The sequence below is a fragment of the Amphibalanus amphitrite genome, unplaced genomic scaffold (assembly GCF_019059575.1).
Source record: "Amphibalanus amphitrite isolate SeventyFive unplaced genomic scaffold, NRLGWU_Aamphi_draft 001218F_arrow, whole genome shotgun sequence".
Lineage (NCBI taxonomy): Eukaryota > Metazoa > Arthropoda > Thecostraca > Balanomorpha > Balanidae > Amphibalanus > Amphibalanus amphitrite.
In genome coordinates, this window is record NW_024882712.1 from 1 (window position 1) to 21,721 (window position 21,721).

The 21,721-nt window shown below is 44.9% G+C and overlaps 1 protein-coding gene across 1 annotated transcript in view; it reads right to left on the reverse strand.

Moving 5' to 3' along the window:
* Positions 1-312: 312 nt before the first annotated feature.
* The window catches only part of LOC122371228 (protein unc-13 homolog D-like), a 33,053-nt gene continuing 11,644 nt past the window's right edge, over positions 313-21,721 (reverse strand). The window contains exons 4-15 of the mRNA XM_043347381.1: positions 20,559-20,625; positions 14,853-15,030; positions 14,312-14,518; positions 13,894-13,938; positions 12,584-12,746; positions 11,265-11,377; positions 6,102-6,192; positions 5,680-5,778; positions 5,161-5,283; positions 4,484-4,608; positions 1,035-1,143; positions 313-539 (exon numbers count right to left, since the gene is read on the reverse strand). Coding sequence (XP_043203316.1) covers positions 522-539; positions 1,035-1,143; positions 4,484-4,608; positions 5,161-5,283; positions 5,680-5,778; positions 6,102-6,192; positions 11,265-11,377; positions 12,584-12,746; positions 13,894-13,938; positions 14,312-14,518; positions 14,853-15,030; positions 20,559-20,625 — 1,338 coding nt within the window. The 3' untranslated portion in view covers positions 313-521. The remainder of the gene's footprint in view (positions 540-1,034; positions 1,144-4,483; positions 4,609-5,160; positions 5,284-5,679; positions 5,779-6,101; positions 6,193-11,264; positions 11,378-12,583; positions 12,747-13,893; positions 13,939-14,311; positions 14,519-14,852; positions 15,031-20,558; positions 20,626-21,721) is intronic.

Consider the following 21,721-nt stretch of genomic DNA (forward strand, 5'->3'; position numbering starts at 1 on the left):
GCAGCATTATATGAAGACATCCAGTCAGCATAATCCATTATGATGCCCCACAAAATGACAATAATGTCCAAATAGTGTGAATACTCTTCGCTCTCAAAGTAGCTAAATAAATAAAAAACTGTCCATTGTCCAATTATGTCGGGATTTGTTATACATAGTTTAGGTATAAAACGCTTTAGAAATACACAAAAAGGTCGACACTTACATTTGCGAAATCGAAAATCGACTCTGTTCGACTCTTCACCCCATGGTTCACTTACTGCATGAAGAGCTGGTTGTGGTGGTTGTAGGCCTGGAAGCAGTGCGGGCACACCCCATGGTTCACTTACTGCATGAAGAGCTGGTTGTGGTGGTTGTAGGCCTGGAAGCAGTGCGAGCACACCCCATGGTTCACTTACTGCATAAAGAGCTGGTTGTGGTGGTTGTAGGCCTGGAAGCAGTGCGAGCACACCTCGTTGACCAGTTTGATGAGCGACTGGAGCACGGCCGCATCGTCTCCGCTGGGGTCCAGCTGCTGCTGTTCACGCAGACGGCCGTACCTGGGCAAAAACATAAGCTTAATGTCGATCTTTGGTGTGGAACTATGATGTACCTCGACCGAAAAACTACCGTAAGCGTGGATGGTAATATTTCTAAAATACAGTGTGTCGCGAAAAAAAAATTGCCCGATTATTTTTACTAACTTTTTAACTTCTTTCGGGACACCCTGTAGATATCTGTCACATAAGGCATTTGTCGGGATGGGATCACTTACGTAGCAGCCTGGAGGACGATGCAGTTTGGTTGTCTATTATTTCCATTCGCACATGCTTTACCTCTGAGGTTAAAGTTAAAATTTACAAGTCGCTGCTGTCATCAAAACAATTGGGTAGGTTATAAAATGCAAACAATGCATGTAAATTACTTCTCTTCTCTTAAATTCGAAATGTCACTTAGGCTCAATTATTTTAAACGTTGATGATTCAAAACATCAAAGACGCAACATGTTTATGTGAGAATCTCCAGGTAAAAGCTCATTCTGTAACACTACTCACCATTCCACGCAGCCCTTTTTCACCGTCTGAATGATTTCGCTGCGAATTTCCTTCTGGAAAGGCAAGTACACGCCGGAAAATCTCCATCCCGGAGAACGCAGCCAGGAATCTGTTGAAAAGTATGATAATTAGCGGATTTAACCCTCGCCCGCACATGGGGGGGGGGGTGGGGTGGTTGCCACCCTCCCCCCCCCCAGGTAGTCTTTCTGCTCTGCACTCAACATTTTTAGAGCTAGAAGGCTGATTTTTCGTATAGCTGCTCCTCTATCCTTTCTTGATGTCCACTGAAAATTTCAAGTTTCTGTGATTTTTGGTTTCGGAGATATGACCTTGTTTTTCAGGTCATGTCATGACCCAAATGGCCAATTCTCAACATCTTGCGTTTGCCATGGGCCTTGCGAGCTTTTGACACCCTGATTTCGGCCTTTTTTGCCAGTCTTACCTCCCACCTATCATGGAACATGTTGTTCGACGATGTACAGGGGTCAAGGTCAGGGTCAAGGTCAACCTAGGTCATCTAAGATAATTGCGTTTTAGGCAAGCTGAATTTACTTTTTGTGAATTTTTTTGACTGCATTTTTGGTAAAAGCTTCTCAGATCATGATTTCATGTAATATGGACACATAAACAATCGGTGCACACATCAGTATACACACAGACACACACAGACATACAAACATATATAATTGACCTTGACCTAACTTGACTTGAAATGACCTCAGCCGCAAAATTCTGGTCTGGTAGTGTGACAAAGAGATTCTAGCTGGCTTGGCACCAGAAAACAGCATCGTCATCGGTATTTGATAAGCAGCGCACTTGATATCCAACGGTGACCAAAACAGCAACATTTTTTAGTTTGACCTGACCTGGAAGGTCAATGACTGACCTGAGAAGGTAAAACTGGGTATCATTGGATTCGTCTCTTCCCAAAGAATCTTTTTGGTCTTTACCGCTAAGCTCTATCTCCAACAGGAACGAAATGGCGCGGGGGGGGGGTGGCAACCACCCCCCCATGTGCGTTCTAGGATGGGAAAATGGCATGTGCGGGCGAGGGTTAACACGTCAAAAATACTCAAAAATACTCGGGACACACTCAATTATAATCATCTAGCATCACTTTCTTCAGCAGTTGAGCTCAAAAGCTACCTCGTTAGGCGGCACGGGCGGAACTCGATAGCAGCGCCTCTATCGGTCACTAGGGAAAGCTTTGCTGTAGGCGACGAAATACCGGCTGAGTTGTCACACGTTGAATAGGTTTATAGACATCCGTCTTGTGAAAAAGTTGAACTTTTGCCTTCAATATTTCTACAGGCAATTTTAGAAGTGTCTTCACATAGATTACAAAACCATTTAGATTATTCTATTCACTTCAAGCCTTTCCTATTGTTCTTGACGAGATGCGGGAACTATTTCTAATTAGTGTTTCTAGCTTAGTAAAAGAACATATTATGCAAACGATGAAAGAAGCATAAATGGAAGATTTTATATGCAATTTTCTCTAACAATTAATGGTAAATTATCTACATATCAAGGAAAAGATGCATGCTAACTGATAATTTAAAGTTCTTGGGGCCAGTTGTTTTCCTCTTTTCTTACGTCGCCCCAATGGCCGCGAATACACTAGTGATAACGCCTATCGTTGAACGTCAGTCTCTCTTTCTGAAATTACATAATTAAATCAGCCAGCCTGCACAGCTGAGTGAATTTTTCGACGGCCGTCTCAGAATGGGACTCCCACGCAGACACGGTCACCTTCCATCTCGCATTTTCCGCCTCCTCAATCAAAGTCTCAAGCAGTCACTAAGGACTCTCCAAACCTCTCTAAAGCGTGGTTTCTAAGGTAAACTCAGGAAAATGAATAAAATCAGTTTTGAGACGAAAAATAAAGCACAAAGTTGATCAATAAGCTTCAGTGTGAGCACTACACATGAAAAGCATACCATAGAATAAATATAATTATTTAAAACGTCCATTACAAATGACGTTATGCCATTAGGTTCTCATTTGACATTTTTTAGATGCTTCTATCGTGCCGCTGGTCTCATGATTGGTTTTAATATCCATGGGTGGAGAACCTGCCCCGGCCACCCCGGCCGTGGCCGGGGTAACTTTCAGCCGACCCCGGCGCGGCCGGGGTAACTTTTTCCACTTTTGCAAATCCTGAAAGCTGTCTCCATACGAAAAAACTGCCATCTATAAAAGCGTCTCTCATTATTCTTATCTACCTTGAAAAGTTATTGAAAATTTACTTTATTATTTTCATTTTGGAGCTTCTATGGTTTTAAGTTTTTTCATCGCAGAGCCCGACATGTTTCATCAAACAGAAGTAGGTAGGTAGGTAAATCATATTTCAGGTGCGAGCTCAAATCAATAAGAGGGTCAAAACGGTCAAATTTGACATTTTGTTTTGTGTGGGAAGTTTGCAACTTCCACGGAATAAGCTTTGCAAAGGGCATTAGCACGATCATCCAGCAAATTTGACCTGATGACCTGACCTAGCACTAGGTGACATGCGTCCGAAATTTTAAGGCGTGTTGCAAAATTGTTGTTACAATTACGAAATCTTCCGCACCTGCGTGCAGCAGTTTTCCCTAAAAACGTACAAACGGCAGACATCCTAGGGGTTTGTTGATAACCGTTGACAAATATTTGAGCATCATCGTCTTTCTGACTTTCGGTCGCCGGCCGGGGTAACTTTTTCAAACATTCTCCACCCGTGTTAATATCATTACAAACATTACAAATGCCAGTGCATCTATGTCGTCACAAACAGAAGCTCTTAAAATGCACTAGCAACTCTACGCCGAACAAAGTCTCCCTGAAACCCCACAAAGTATCGTGCCTAACCGCCAACACACTTTGCAGTAACCGGACCAGTCTGGTTGTGGTAAAAATATACTAACGTATGCATTGGTTTGCAACAATGATTGTTGAGGACAGAGACATACTAAAGGAACGGGTATTGCACTATTTGACAAACTTCCGGCGTGTTGCGGATAACAAAGCACAAATGGCGCACTGAAGCTGCAACAGTACAGCAACTGCATTACATGCAAATGTTTACCATTACATCAAGAAATAGTTCAAGCTAGTGAATATACGTGCAACTCAAAGCATGCTACCTGGTTGGTAGTATTTGCTTTCTGAGCCGGGTATATTCTCTCTGTTCTATGCGAGAATATTCAACTAAGGCGACTTATGTATCGTTACCAGTCATTTTCAGAGTTCTCCTTATCCCGTGCTTCGATGCACCAGCAATTACGTGAGGTCTTAAGTAATTAGGCCCAAACAAAAATGAGCATGAACTATTACTTTGCCCTTCTTTGCCCCAAACAATCAACGCGAGTAAGAACACGTTGCTGAAGTGAACAACCAAACAGCCTAACTCTGCCGCAGGTAGGTTACTAGGTACAGTTTACATTAGGTAAGTGACCCGGGGAAAAACTCACTTGAGCAGGCTGTCGAGCTTCCTGTGAGCTTCCTTGTTTCCGGCCGGGAACAGCTTCCTCAGTTTTCTCAGCACGGCGAAGCAGTGTGCCAGTGTCGTTTTGAACGACTCCGCCAGCGACTCTTGCTGAAAATGCACAAACACGGAAGTACAGTAAGATGATTGTCAGCGACACCCTTGCACAGTTCCGTCTCAGTTTCCAGTTTCAATTTACCGCGAGTTAAACTATCCCGTACGCTCTTCAGCAGCACTCAGCAGCAAATCATAGCAAACATCAGCACCTGAAAAACATTTCATTGCGCATTGGAGCTTGACCATAGTTGTTGATAACCATAATGATCCGCCTATCCAGATCGATTCCTACAGTTATTCTACATTTTCTACACGTTGTTCTATTCCCTTGAATTCCATGCATTTTAACTCGCTGTATCCTTTTCCTCTGTCTCTCCTCTCTGTCTTTTCTATCTCTCCTTCACTCTTCTCTCTCTCTCTCTCTCTCTCTCTCTCTCTCTCTCTCTCTCTCTCTGTCTCTCTCTCTCTCTCTCTCTCTCCCTCCCTCCCTCTCTCTCCCTCTCTCTCTCTCTCACTCTCTCTCTCTCCCTCTCCCTCTCCCTCTCTCTCTCTCTCTCTCTCTCTCTCTCTCATCACACCACTCTCCCCATTATCGTCCTGCCTTACCTCTTCATATGTGAGCGCGTCCTGTGTGAATTTGTCGTTGAGCTGTTTGAGGATCTTGAGCAGCAGGCGGTAGTCGAGGGAGGTTTCCTGATGCTGCTCGGCGTAGGCGATCCAGCGACAGACCTACACAGAGGAGGGGGGGGGGGCGGGGGGAGAAACGGACTAAACTCAGTTTTACAGGGTACAGGCGCAGGAGAGATCGACTTAGATGCTGGGAATGATAATGAGATAGCAACGTCAGTAAGTGTGACATGATGGGCTTGGTGAAGAGTTGGAAATTGATCATGTATTAAGGCATTTGAGAGCATTATGACCAAGGCATTTTTGCCTGTTTACGTAGGTACAAAAGAAAAAGGGAGCAAGACAAGAAGACGCAAGGCCCATCCTCGTCCACCGCCGACTCGCACCGCTTGATTTAGCTTGGTAAAATCGCTTAGTAAGAAAGGAAGAAGAGAAGTAGATCAGGAAAGTAAATTCCACCGGCACACAGTCTACCCGCCGTCTGCCTATAGCTCTCACCGCCTGTTGCAGCTCGGTGAGGTCACCCTGGACGGCGTGCTGGTGGAGTATGGTGGTGGCCGGGGTGGGCAGCTCACCGCTCCACCGGTACGACGGGCCCTGCCGGAAATGATCGGGGGTCTGGTGGTCTAATTTAGGGAAACAGAATGGGTATCTGCCTAGCGTTATATGAATGGGGAACACCCACTACTCGTTGAATAGCGACAGTGCTATGTTTGGTAAGTGTCATATTGCGTAAGTTGAATATGGGTAGCCAAAAATAACACCAAACTCTGCGCTTAAAAGTTAACAAATTATGCATCTGAGAGACATTTTCAATTTGCAGATAATTACCAACCAAAAAGATCATTGCTGATTTGCCTGTGAAAAATTAGTCTGAAACGCAATTTTCCCCAAATAAATCCCAAAACATCTCATCTTACTCTGTACTTGGACAGTTCGTGTTTGACGAACAGTTCGAAGAGTTTCTGCTGCTGGATGACTTCTGACCAAGTGTCCTCCTCCGAAACACCCCTGTGGACAGCGAAAAGAGACCGTCAGGGCCTGAGATGCCCCCATGAGAAGTGAATAGAGACTGATAGAGACAGACGCAACCCTGAAGGTAAAAAAGAGACCGTCAGAGAGCAGGGACCGTCAGATATGAAGACACCCTTGAGGACAGAGAAGGATGTATACCGTCAGTGACTAAAGAAATCCATGACAAGAGGCTGCCAAAGACGGACACACCAGGGTATATTGAATCAAGGGAGACACCCTTGTTGAGAGAGACTTTCGGAAATTCATTAGCAGTTTCGGGTCGGCGGGGACTGAAAGTATGTAGTGAACGGCGTATATTGGGTTCTAAACACAACTGCCGATAAGTTTCGCTTCACTGAAACACGCTGACCGGCATTTTTCTTCACAAACTTCCTATAGATTTCCCAACTTCTTGGCTCGGTAGAGTGCACGGTTTTTTAATGGCGGGTGGTGCCAAAGTTACCTAATTAGAGATCCCCAACGACGTTTGCTCGTTACGGAAATTGAACGAATGGAAATTATCTATTAGAAGTGTGAATACTGCATGAAGACAAGAGCACAAATCAGTTATCAGTTTAACCCTAGAACGCCTAGGGGGGGTTGTATCAACCCCCCCCCTGAGGTTTTTTCGAAGTGCACGCTAAACGGCTTGTCGTAGCGGGCTGAAATTTTCAATACCCTCTGGGGCAACCTTTGCGCATCTTTTGCCGAAAAAAAATTGATCGGGTCATGTCAGGTCACGGAGTTATGACGTCATAAGAGGTACAGCCTCCGGCCGACAGTTACCAAACGTGTGCGCCGAATCCCTAGATTTTCTGCCGGTGATACCCACATTGTTTGATAGATCATGATGAAACTTCCCAAGCATGTTGGGGCAAGCATTGGCTATCGTGTGGTGCAAGAAAATTGACCGGGTCAGGTCAGGTCACGGAGCTATGACGTCACAAGAGGAACAGCGTCCGGTACTATTTTTGAAAAGCGCCCGAACCACTATTTTGCTAATTCTTGTCACCTCAATGGGAATATGCAGCAATATTAGCTTCTATAGGGAGCAAATGGACCTCCCAAATCCAAAAATACAATCAGATTTCAAAAATTTAAATTTTGATTTTTCGAATTTCTGCCGCCGACTGTGACCTTGCCGACTTCCGGCGCTCCCAACGCGCCATTTTTAGGGCTAGGGAAACGAAATACATACCAAACGATAGAGAATTGATCAAGGAACACGATAGTGAAGGTTTCAAGTCGATATCTCCCACCGTTTTGCCGCAATCGCCGCGGAAAGTTGAAAAAGTTTGATTTTTTCGAAAAATTTGACCTTTGACCGGTCATAAGTAGGTCAAATGTTGACCTAGGACCAAAAATATACCACCAATCACGAGATCTCGTTGAGAGCAATCCGTTGTTTTTTTCCGCTAAGCTCTACGACCTTCCGTTTCGAAACGCCAGGGGGGGGTCGTAACAACCCCCCCCCCCCCTGGTCGTTCGTGTTATGAGAAATGGCCTGGTCGTGCGAGGGTTAATAGCCTGCGTAGACAACTCTACGACCTATTAGTTAAAGGGAGATAATGAGCTTTCTTTTTTCTTTAATAAAAATTACTCGACATCTATACTATTTCTACTGTAGTTTCTATAAAATATGAAAATTTCCTAGCACATTTTCGTATGTGAAAAAGGTTTTTATTTTTGCAAAAAAGAAGCAGTACTTGCAGTACTTGTAACACCCACCGAAATGCGTTGTCCTTCTTGTCCTTCTCTATAAAAAAGTCGCAGTATATGGCGCTTTTGTTTCAAACAGCGACGCTTGGGTTTTTGTTTATTTTATCGCCTTGTCGTTGCTTGGTTGTAAGGATTCTAATTTGAATTAGAGTTAATTCGGTTTAGAATTAATTAGATTCGTACATAGTGCCTACTCTTCTTTGTTTCCAAGTATTATTTTGCGCCACAAATGAACGGCATGCGCCAGAAACGCAGCCAAATCTTGCGATTGCGACTACGAAATTCATTATTTTGGCCTCAGAGCCTGAAGCGAAAAATACAAGCATATTTATTTCAAAAAGACTTCAGGTTTGTCGAACGGTGTTATGAGAATTTTGATAACAGTACTGCATAAGTTTTTCAGTGATGCCGCAAAAGTGTTGTATCTATCTTCTTTTATTGTGCAGTCGGCGGGACCGATTCAAAATTGAGTCGTTGCTACTAAAATAGCAGCATATGGCCTCAGATGATGAACAGGAAAAATAGTTGCGTAAATTTAGACATAAACCACCCCCAAACCATGAATATCTTTTGAAGGCACTAAAGACGACCATTAACTAACTAGATGTGATGAAGATCAAATGTAAGGAATACGCTCATTTTACAAAATTACATGCAAGTACCAAAAAGTGATGTAAGTACTTATTCAACGGTCATTTTCAGCGCTCCCCGCTAACGTGACTTCAAGTTGAGATATTTGCGGCAAGGTACCGCATTGAGCAAAATGGTTTTAATTTACATTATAACTTGGTGTGTTTTGTCAGAAAATGATCCTAACTCAGATTTTGTGGAAAAAGGTCATTATCTCCCTTTAACCCGCGCATGACTGGGGTATTTTCCATAACACGAGTGACTGGGGGGGGGGGGGGGCTCTCCAGAGCCCCCCTCCTATCTCCGAGACTACTAGGCCGATCATCAAAATTCAAACGGCGTCTGATAGCCCTGGAAAAACTGTCGAGCGAAACCTATTTTCATTGACCTTGAGGTCACCGATGACGTCACAGGTCAGGTCAAAGTAAAAATTATCGATATTTTTGCTAGTTCACAATTTAGGCTCTGACCACCGGACGGCGAGTCCGATCAGGCTCATTTTTGGTTTACGCACTCCTTGACAGATGCCTTAGATACCCTGCGGGTACCGAACTTTTACTTCCAATTTTTAAGGTCAAGGCCAGGTCATCCTAGGTCACGAAAATTGTATATCATGTATTGGTCACGTGACGCATGTTTTATGGTCCATTTTACTCGTAGATTTCGAAAATAGTGTCGTCTGTGTCATTTGAGGTCATTGTCAGCTGAATTTACCGGAGGTCAGGTCACTTTCAGGTCAGAAAATGTCAAATTTTGAAAATGAAATTTTCAACAAAAAAGGTGCATCTTAGATGCAGTTTGAGCTCAGGAACACGACGGTGCCATTTATATTGCTGTACGACGTCAAAAACGTACCGAAAAATAAACTTGAAAAAACATAAAATTGTAAAAGTTTGACAAAAATGCGAATAACTTGGCTATTTTTGAAGATATTGGGCTAAAACTTGCAAATGTAGTTCATCAGTGTGTGTTCTATCACATGTATTCCGGTTTTTGCGAAAAGTAAAAAAAAATCGAAAAAAATATTTTTTTTTGTAATTGTAAATACATATTTTCCAAATTTTTAAAATGTCGAAAATTCGAGATAGCAGTTTGATAGCTACGTGTATTTGTAGTCCACTCATGCAAAGAAAATGGATCTAGCTTTAAAACTGAGCTCTTGAGAGCGTTTGCCGTAATTCAGTATTTTGCATGAAAATCGGCCGACATGACGTCACTCTGACGTCATTTTCGGTCTAACTATGGAAGCTAGAAAGTTGAAATTTTAACAGAAGGTGTCAAATAAATGCCTTTGAAGGTACCGCAAGTTTCGTGTTGATCCGTCAAACGGTTTAGAAGATATTGCTGAAAAACGGCAGGGGGGCTCTGTAGAACCCCCCCCCCAGTCATGCGCCGGTTAACCTTCGCCCCAGTGGGGGGGGGGGGCATATGTTACCACCCTGTCGCATTTTTTTTGCGTGTGAGCTTTTTGTACATCAATTTTGGACAATGTGTGAAATTTTTGACCCCAGGTCATGTCAGGTCAGGTCACCAGGTCAAGTTAACTGACCAAGCCTAAAAAGGTTTGCAATCATGTCCAGCCTGCAGTGTTAGTCAAACTTGGTGGATTGCATGATGTTATGGGCGACTACAATTTGTATATCTCGGATTTTTTTTTATATCCGTGACCTAAGGTCAGGTCAGTGGCGTGACCTTACGATTATAAGTCAATGGAGAAAAATGAAATTGGCCTCTACATCCATGTGTACGCATAGGAATAGTCCAAATATTTCAGAATCACAATGATTTGGGCCACCCGTGACGACCAAGGTGTCTTTTTTGCTGATAGCCTCTAGAAAGGTCATCCGAGGTCATTTCAGGCTACAAACATATTTTTGCCAATAACTCTCGATTGGAAAGAGATAGGACGCTGGGGATGGCCTCATTGTGTTTGTCTTGTTGAGCCGCATCCAATGATATGAAACATGACCTTTTCAGGACAGGACCTTGACCTGAGGCCAAATTTTCAAGTTGACCTGTCAAGGCCAAATTATAGTTCATTCGACGCGTCTCGGCGAGAAGAACACGATTCTGGCAATAGATTTGTCGTGGCTGTTTTTAGTCAAAAGTTATCGTCGAAAACACTTTTCGTAAAAACAGCTATTTTTGGAGTTTTTGCCCTCTGGAGGCTAAACCGTTGACCTAAGGTCAATTTTGATTATGTCCTTATCAAAAGAAGAGTTCTAAAGCTATCGATTGCTATTCCATGCGTTTTTCTAGCTATCATAGTTCCTGAGATAAATGCATGTTTTCTGAGAAATATAATGACATTTGGCAAATTTTGACTTTTGATGACCTCCAGTTACCCCAATATTGCTCTAAGATGAAAAATGACGGAGATAATTTCAAACGTACGCATTGAGAGCTATCGACTGCTTTTTACCGCGTCTTTCTATCCCTCTTAGTTTTTGAGTTAGAGGTGGGTGGTAACATATGCCCCCCCCCCCCCCCAATAGGGCGAAGTTGGCTGAGACCGCCACTGGGGCGCGGGTTAAGTTGAAGGCAGAGCAGTGCACGCATCCTTGTGCCATAGATATTTGATGCTTTGCATGGAAGCTAGATAAAAAATATAAGAACTATACGTGCGAATGTGGCATATCAAACTGATGGGCCTGGGAAGACTGCCATTGCCGGTCTATAATCACCCGATGTCCGTTATATGAGCGCTCGTTGCCACCTACCTGTCCTCGCGAGTGGAGAGCCACATTTTCAGCCTGATGCGTCCCTGGACGGCCGATTTGGAGGTGCGTCCCTCCAGGGTGAACCACTGGTCTAGACCGGTCGAGGGGATGTCCTGCAAACGAGGGTCGGGGCTCAAACTATCGCTGCGATCCTATGTCATGTCATTATATAAGACCAGACAGCGAGTTGTGTATCACATGAGCCAGTGCTAATGAAATCGACCTATAGACTGAACATTTTACACTGAAAGAATGCAGGAGTGTTGCGAAATGCCACTCCCACCGGTTGCCTAAATCAATCCTTGTTTGTCAGTAAAGCTATGAAAACCCAAAAACGCGATGATAAGCGCTGATTACAGGCATCGTTTTCTTTTCAGCGACATTTCACCAATATTACATACGAGCAGGTTTTATCAGCCGGTAATTATGACCAACCAAAGTCCAAACCATCGGAAAGAAAGGCCCAACAACAAGACTGAAATAATATCCTTGCCGCAGCTCTGCCTCATTCCCGCCTCTCTCAAGAACATTTCAGCCTCATCAAGGTCCTCGTGTTATAAAAATGACCGCGCTCACCGGTGATTTGACATCAGTCAGCCCCCTTTAACAAGCTCCAGTGGCGCTAAACGAGCCGACGCAGTCAGCCAGACCGCACGGTGAATAGTTAACGTCGCCGAACGACCACTAAAGTAATGGCGACAGATCGCGAAAGGTCGCCCAACGGATAAAAATACCGCCCGAACAACGCTCAGGCGAATGTTAAGAGCAATCTCCGCGGCCAAATCTCATTTCGGTAGAACGATAACAGAAATAGGACGGAGATATCTCGGTGGAATTGATACCGTGATTTGAAATTGATGCTGGGACCTGTTGATCTCCTGATGTTGAAATCAATTCGGTGAAGGCCGTTGTGTATTTACAGTGGCCAGTCGGATGTTTGCACCAACTTTTTTCAAACTTCCCCTATCAAATTTTAGTTGCAATAGCCAGGCTGTCAGCATTTTGGAAGTCAAAAACATTCGGGAACAGAACAATCACAAAACCACTAAAACATGGCTGCAAATAGAACAGTTACGAAACCTCAAAAACATTGCAACAATCCATGGCTCTTTGGTGCGGGAAGGTATGCATTATCAAACTCAACAGTTGTACAATAACGGTGCAAGCTAATTTATAATGTAGTCCCTTCTATCATCATCAACTGATGACGATACCGCCATTGAAGATCCTCCCATACCAAGAATTTCGCAGCCCTGGAGCTCCCCTGTCATGTCTGAACAACATCTACTGACAAATACAATGCAGTCCCCATGCCGTACCTGCAGACTGATGTTGACACAGCCGAGGAAGTCATCCTGACCCCCCGACCCGGAGCGGGCCGACTGCGCCACCTGTTTGAAGAAGCGCGCCATGCCGCGCACACCTTTGACCTCATTCAGCTTGCTGACCGCGTCCAGAACGGACGTCTCGTCATCGTGGTCCCTGAGGATGTCGAGGGAGTAGTTAGATGTAAGAAGAGTGGGTGACGGCAGCATACTCTCTCTTTTCCCTGTCTTTTCTTTATCTTTTCATCTCTCTTCTTTCTATTTTTCTTTGCTCTTTCTCTTCTCTTTTCCTCCATCGTCTTTCTATTTTTCTTTGCTCTTTCTCTTCCCTTTCCCTCCCTCGTCTTTCTATTTCTTTGCTCTTTCTCTCCTCTTTTCCTCTCTTTCTCTCTCTTTCTTTCTCTCTCTCTCTCCCTCTCTCTCTCCCTCTCTCTCTCTCTCTCTCTCTCTCTCTCTCTCTCTCTCTCTCTCTCTCTCTCTCTCTCTCTCTATTTTCCCTGGTCTTTTACAATTTGCACACATTTTACAATCAATCTCTCTATCGCCAAGACACATTCATTCGTTCATCCATTCAATGATTCATTTATTCATGTGAATTTCACTTGATGGCTCTCGTTATTTTCCTGAAAACTGCTTTTTATGTATAAGTCTCCTCTCAAAAGGTGCCTGTAATTTAGTTCCGTAATCACTATACCTGCATACAATTTCGGGAAAATACCGACCAATATACCTACCATCCAGGTTTTCTAGGCTCAGGATTCATCAAACGACATGAAAATAAGTTTATGAATGCTGAAATTGGTATTGTTCTTTGATCTCTAGCATCAAAAGTCAAAACTGTCCTTCAAAGCACTGGCAAAGTTATTCATCTAATTTCATTTCCGGTGCAGCGAATTCCAGCCGCGCACCTTAAAAGAGCCCTTTGACTGTTGCCTCGCTCTGTTTAATTCGTACGCCTTCGTCCGGTGTCAGAAGTTGTGTGAAAACTTCCAGCGCAAATTAAACACCTGTGGTGTCGGCCTACAGGGCAGCCTGATTTGATGGCGGCACTTCAAAAGACGTCGTCCAAGTCAGAATGACAATCACAAGTTCAAGGGGCTGCTGAATCCCAATTCTTAATTAATTATGCTGGTAAATTACCACATTCTGAATCATGGTGACACGCAAACACTGAGTCTTTTTACGGAGCTGATTGGTCACTGACGCTGCAATAGCTACTAATCAATGTTGGCTCTGATGGCACATTTATTTGAGCTACAAATTCACAGGCAACTCAAACAAGAAAAAGATCCATCAGCTCTTACCAAATGTCTAGATGAAGCACGTCGGAAGAGACGTCGTCGATGTCCCTGAAACAGCAGAATTGAATTGCGTCTCTAAAATGCAAAATAGAAGATGACGAGGCACATGTATCAGAGGTTATGTCAGATGCTTAATAACAATCGTAATGGAAATATCAAAAGCAGTGTAACCTTAAAAACGTAAGCATGAATGTTACGCACAAAAACATGCTAAAGTACTCGTAGAAAGAAAATACAGAAGCTCTGAGGCATGCCGTCATAAAAAGCAATTGTCGTCTCTCACTCTTCTGCATCAACGCTTAGTATGCTGTCAACGCTGCCGCCATCAACCTTGCTAGGGGCACAACCTGCTTCATGTTCAAGCCTACTCAATTTTCACTCCCTACCTCCCTCCTTCCTTATTTCCCCTCCTCTCACTCACAGTCGGAATTTCTCCTCCCAGCGCGGATCCAGTGTGTTGGGTTTGACGGTGGTCGCTCTGATGAATTTAGCCGGCACCGCGTGACTCAGGCTGTCCCGGTGTCCCTCCCTGCCGCAGCCGCCGCCGCCGCCGCCCGATCCTGCCGATGACGGTGACGACACGACCGAAGGACGGGACTCGGGCTTCCGCTTGAAGCTCAGACGAAAGCTACAGGACAGGGTGAGAGACGTAGACAGGCGCGCGGTTAGTTACCGTACAGCACGCGTCCAGCTTGGTTAGAGATGGTTGTCGATTGTCAGCTTTATCTAATTATTACACGTTTTGTGAGGCTTACCAACACAACCAGTCGATAACTAAGACATAACCAGTCAAATGATGCAACAATGTGAACTTAACCACCAATGAACTTTGACCAAACAACCAGCTTCACCTTACGACCTACGTCTATTCTGTATTACTAAGACAACTTTTTATGACACATTTAGCCTTTTAGAGCTTTTTTATAATGTGCCATATTGTGTGTGTATATTTCAGCTCTGACCTGTGGTGTTTCCTCAGTTTGTCGGCGTGTGTGTTGAGCTGCCGCTCCTCCCCGTCTTCCTCTGCTGGAGGCGCGTGAGACGACCGGCTGACCCGCGGAGACCCAGGCGGGGTGGACCGGTCACCTCCCGACACGGCGCCGGGCACGATACCCAGCATACAGTACGGGTCACTGAACCCTGCCACCGTAGAGGTCATAGAGATCAGCAAAGGTCAACAAGGAGTCACAGAGGACACCTACAGGGGTCAATAGGGGACCCAGCATACAGTAGGGTTCGCTGCATCCTGTCGCGCACAGGGCACAGAGGTCAGCAGGGTCACCTAAACTCTGCCGTGCATAAAGGTCACAGGAGTTAGCAGAGGTCAACATCGGCAGGTCAGTAGGGGACCCGGCATACAGCAGAGGGCACTGAAGCATTCCGTCGGACACGTCATAAAGGGAATACTATAGAACTTAGAAGACACCGGAAGGAAAGGCCACAGGGGCTACACGGGGTCAGCAAAAGGTCTTGAAAGGTTATCTGAGGTCAAAGAATATCACATGCAACAAGGCGGGTTAAGTGATGATGAAGCGCTACACGCGACAGTAGTAGTACTACGACTAGGACACCAACCTGTCAGCGTAATCGGCTTTGGGTGCCCCGGATACAACTGAAATCCGCCAATGATCCTGGGATGAGACTCTTGCTCTACTCCTAACAAGGGTTATCTAAACTTTATTTTCATTATCACACGACTGCCTCCTCCCAATATCTCTTCAAATCCTCCTGGGCTCCCGAACACATTTCGATTGTCTGAAGTCTGATCACATGCCAGACACCCAGACAAAGAGCTACCTTCGAAAAAGGGCTGTCAGGCCCATTCGCCAGCGTCCACGGCGAATGGAAGAATCAGCCGGCGAAAAGCTCTCTTCGTGCTGCGAGTGTTCGTGCAAATTCAAAAGAGTATTTGCCGAAAGTTCGTGTCCAGAGTACGAGTATAGTTGATACTATACCGCAGAAAAATGATCCAGCTGATTTTGAAATATATGGTTGGATAGTTAGCTGCCAATAGCCAATCAATAGGCAATGCATTCTTTGTGTTCAAGGCGATGAACTGTGAGGATGACACTCTTCCATACATCATTGCAGGTGCCCTCTTTATGGGATATTAACTAAACGTAAACGATCAAGATCAGTCTGGCATTATTGACAGTAGGTATGAAAACATCCCCAATGAACAAAAGTAACTGGCGCAATGGACGTTGTACATGAGAACATGCCCAATCTTCAAAAGACAGCCTTTTTATTCAGTCATTCTGTAGATATATCACATTGAGCAATTATACCCCATGGGATACAGAGACAGAAAAAAAAAACTGAGTAACAAAATAAAATCACCAACTTGTTGCATGGCTATAGCGCCACCATATCTCCGTTCCAATTTGCTCCCATTTGTTCCCACTTGTTAGCGCCTTAGCTTGCGAGCCGATAGATTGTTAATTGGTATACACTCCATTACAGGCGAGAATTGGCGCCCAAACAGCCATTAAACGGTCGGGGTGGGCTGGTAGTGGTCAGGTAAATGAGATGAATGAGAATGCGCTGCCGCGTTAGCTGCTGAGTGAGCGGTCGGAGGGGAATCTAGAGAGCAAACAGTTGTCGACGAAATTGGCCATATGAGAAGTTTCAAAGGATAATAAGCTCAAAATTTCAACATCTCTTAAACCGACCTTGACAGCTAGGAACTTAAGTGATGTCAGCCAACCGTATTCGTGATATTGTAGCGTGACTTTAATTGAGAGAAAAAAAACATCTGCTGCTGACCTGCAACAAGCAACTCATTTTGTTGATCTACTTATGTGCTGATATATGACCAAAATAGGAAGTTCTTTGTCAATCTATTACAGCCCCATTTCAAGGCACATAGCATCAACATCTTTGACCTGTATGACTGTAACCATGCTGTAACCAAGCAAAATGACAATGTACTCTCATATAACCAAGCACACACATTAGATTGACCAAGATCCTCCTATAAGATCCTCCTATATTATATAGGATAGGATATATAGTCAGGATTGCCAATCGTGATAGTATATATTGTATAGTTTAAATAGGATTGCCCGTACCCTCTCTTCTATCCAACCTAGCCCGTGTCGGAATGATTCAATCGGCGTGGGTTAGCACAGGTGCATACGAAGGCCGGGTGACACATACATCTGTGGTGGTTAGTGGTTATTGCTCGAATGTACGCACATCTGCGCTCAAGGAGACACATTCAGTCTCATACACATTCATGGGGAGTTTCGCCAATCACCGTTGATAGAATGCAGATTTAGATTGGATTTCAGGCGCAGCTGTAAAGACTAGCACTGTATTGGCAGTGGATGACTTCCTGCCGCCAGGGTTTTGCTATTAGTGTCTGCAGCTTGATAAACTAAATTTCATCACGAAAGATTACCATTGAGTATGACAAGCTGCTTAGACGCATATTTTAGATGACAACACGATGTCATCAGATTTCATTTAACCCAAATGTTATGCAGAGGCTTGAGTAATTAAACATTTAAAAGATTGTTTGGTACATTTTCAGGATTTCAAAATAGATAAGTTGATACCAAATCCATGTCTTATAGTTAAAAATTCACTAGAATGAAGGTGGTAAAACCACGCCCGCGTCACAAGCATCTAATCAATGAGCCTGTGACAGGTGTGACCCTTACGTAAGTCGGCTATCACACCTATCCCAATTGGACAGCGTCTCTTGGCGCTGCTCGTGATTGGCCGGTGTTTTCAAAGCACTCAGCCGTGGCACCTTGTTTGCGTTTGATCAAGGGAAGAGTGGAAGGGATAGCTAAGCACCGCCAATCCCCCCCCCCCCCGATCACGGACGGGATGAGTCAGGGGCGTGTTAGCGGGTGACGGTAATCGGCGAAGGCTTGTCTTTCCAGGCATCTGATCAGGCAACTGCGGCGCTTAGATTCTAGGAAAATACATGAGAAGTGATCGCAGCAATGCCTTCCTCAAGCTGCGATTGTAGCTGGCAAAATGAACTGGAATTGAAGGGAGCATTGCTGTAGTAAATGTCAATGTTCAATGAAGATCACGGTATCTGCCCAGTCCATTACGCTCCAGTAGTGGTTACAAAACCTCCTAGCCACTTATCTGGCCCACCTCGGCGTTGTCAATTGGCCCATCAGTTTAGCTGGTAACCGGCCCATCCGTTTAGCTCGTACCCGAGCCGCCGTGAGTTATCGACTTTCAGCCTTTGACAAGTAGAGACGCCGTCTCACGATCTGGATCCTCGTTACCATGGCAACTACCGGACATCAGTTCTGGTCAGATCACAACCGTGACCTTTGGCCTGGCCTGACCTTTCCAATAACTCATCACTCAAACCGCACGATAGCCGAGCCGGAACCGAAGGACAAGCCAGGCGGCCGGAATAGATGCCCATTGCCCATTCAATGCTTAAACATTTACGGTAATGTAAGGACCGTTTATCCTGGGTATGGCCAATTATTTAATGACACTGCACATTTTTTTATGATCAATTGTGCGAAAGTAAGCCCGTGCTTATTTCCTGTCTTATTTCTACTTATGTAATCCACGCTATGTGGTTAAATGTTACTGGAGATCTGAATCAGTAAGTGACCGACGCGTCAAATGAGGACCTGCATTCATCGACGAAGTAATTTCACTAGAACATTGAAGACGGTTGTGGAGCCGATCAGAATTTACCCTTCAACTACTTTTCCGGTGGCTGGGCATTCATTCTATTTACCTTCTAGTTTTTTCTACTATTCAAGCTAGTCCGGACCCGGCCCAGCCCGGAACCGAGCGTCGGCCGCCGGATCCGGAGTCCGGAGCTCTGCGCGTGCTCATACTCCTCATAATCTATTCAAGCTACTTCATAGTGGCTAATGACATTCATTAGCCACTAGGAAAAAGAGGCAAGTGCTAAGAGCATGGGCACTTGCTGCTTTCTTGGCGTTAGCGGCGTAAAGACATCATTTTTGCAACGAGCTGGAATTGACACTATACTTCGGTGCTGGTCAAACTAAGGCACAACAGTTCGAATATGATGATATTTTGATGTTGATTCGTTTCGCCAAAAATCACCTATCCGCTTACTTTTCTTCAACGTACGTTCGGTCAATAGCTTATCATATTCTCGCTTGTATTATTCATCCACCTTCGCCGGGGCTCCGACAAATAAAAGGCGCCTATCCCGTCGTTCGGGGCGTGTCTTATCAATTTTAGAGCACCTCCTCCGAATTCGACGGCGACGAAAACATTGAAACCGTGCGCTCGACGAGCTGACTGCGCCGTGTGTTCGACGGGACAGCAGCCTGCCGGCGAGGTTAGGTGACAAAAAGGACAGGGTACAATGTCAAACGTGCAGCTGACCAAACTTTCAGCAGCTTGATGAGTTGCAGTGACATATCGACACCTTTTTTTAAACCCCACATCTGCTTTCCCGTGAATTTCCGGGAGGCACGAAAGATCTCCTTTTAAAAGTGTCCAATCGTCCGATCGTGATCAAATATGTGTGTTCGTAGGCCTGTTCTGGTATTGCTTTATCTGCCAAGACAGACAAACTTGAGAAAAATCGAGTGATTGTACCTTTTTTGAAGGTCTCTAACCAACTTGTCTGAAATTCACCGGAGAACAAATGTGGGGTTTAAAAAAAAAGGTGCCGATATGCTAGAGATAAAACACACTTCTAGTTTAGGGCAATAATATTTCATTCAGATTGAAAAAGAGTAAGAGTGCGTTGCAAAATGTTACTATGCATTACAATATAACACCTTATAACGCACGTCACACAACGAAGTACATCAAACCTGAAGTGAAAAAACATAAAGTTGTTTTTGTCTGCATCACAAAAAGTCTGTTTGTTTTTGTCTGCATCTATCAAGTCTGCATCGCAAAAATCACAATGCACACAAAAAATATCTCAGCGCTCTCTTACGAATTTCCAAAGATATTACTCAAACCTAGCATGAAATGATGCTAAGCTCTGTGCTACAAAGTGCATGCAGCAGTCCAGTTACCAGCTATACCGGCGATACCCGGGTAGGGCAAGGGTAAGGTCTCTTCCACACAGGTCTGCGGCTCAGGGGCGCTCCCAAAGTCATGCCAGCCGGGTACAATACCGACCATACAGTAAGGATCGCTGAGGCCTTCAGAGGCGGCCGCATCCGAAAGAGAGAGAGAGAGAGAGAGAGAGAGAGAGAGAGAGAGAGAGAGAGAGAGAGAGAGAGAGAGAGAGAGAGAGAGAGAGAGAGAGAGAGAGAGAGAGAGAGAGAGAGAGAGAGAGAGAGAGAGAGAGAGAGAGAGAGAGAGAGAGAGAGAGAGAGAGAGAGAGCAAAAGACGGTCAGCGTGACGTCAGCACCACAAAAGCGCTACCACATAGAGCACAAGAGAAATTCCAATAAGGAACTCATAAAAACAATCACATGGAATGGAAACAAAAGTGATTACAGCGGTCGTCAACAGTGAGCACATAAAAAGCGGCGTGAAAACGAGCTACACTTGAAACGAAATGAAAAACAACATTTACGAACGTCGCGCATTCTAACATTTGCCCAAATTAGTTCGACGCCACATTACGTAAAGCCCGCAACAATCACCACTGACGACAATGACACACATAGCTTGATTGACCACAGAGCGTTGCGAAGCTGTGATGATGTAAAGCATGCGCCATTGTCACACTTACCATCAGCATCCTTGGCCTCGAGACCGCTCGCCTCGACCACTACCAGGTTCAGGATGACTATGGGCGGCTGTAATAAATAGGGACCCAAGCAGGTCATGTCACCAAACAACGTACGCCGATAAATGAGACAAATGTGATATGAAATGAGCCCACTTCGACAGTTTTGCTGGACATGAAAAGTCTACAGCGTTTTGAATTGTACTTGGAAACGATGTCATCAAAATGCCATAGTCTGAGATATCAGAAACAGGCATTGTTGGTATGCGTGTATGTTTCGGCTCGGCGGCTTGATACAAATTGATCCGGCTAGGGGTTCTGCACGTCCATTGCAAATGACCCATGAAATGGACAAGGCCAAAGGGCCGTTATGTCTTGACTACCCAGGGGAAAAATGAGAAATGAGACAAGTCATTTTCATCTATTGAGTCCCGCTCCATCGCCCGCCATATCTGACTCTTTTCTCTGCCCTCATTGCCTCCACTTTTCCTCTCTCCATCCTGCCCATTTCCTCCCTATTCCCACCCTTCTTTTCAGGGTAAGCATGATGACGCTATTTGCGCCGGTTCAGTTCCCTGCACTTGCGCAGCCACAATGCAACCGCACTCAGGCAACCAGCATGGTACAGCAGTAAGAGCCACCATTTTGCCTTACATAATGCACTAAAAGCAATATCTTTTTATTACTGTTCAAGTGCTCAACGCTTGACGATATTACCAGATATGTGTGGGCTGTGGCGTGGATATAGCTCAGTGCAGTGGGCGTAGGTGTAAGCACAAAAATCAGTTGAAGAGCAATTACTACAAAACAAAATATGAATATAAAAGAGACTTAGTTGCAATCAACCTCAATCTTTTTTTAGTCAAAGGGAGGGCCTGTCCTCCTCTACCCACTCCTTCCCTTCCCTCTCTCCCCACCCGCGCGTGTATGCGCCGTTGTGTGACTGTGTGCGTGTCCGCCTCACTTTGCCGGGCAGTGAGGGCCGCCAATGAACCGCCAAACACTGGAGCTGCCGTGACGAGCCGTCATCAACCGTTTCCCGAGCGGCGCCACGACAAAAATGGACAATTCCAGACAGGCCATAAACGGGAACCGAACACAGCGCAACTCAGGGCGCAAACACCGCAGCATTGAGTATAACTGAACCGAAACTGAGGGGCGATGAA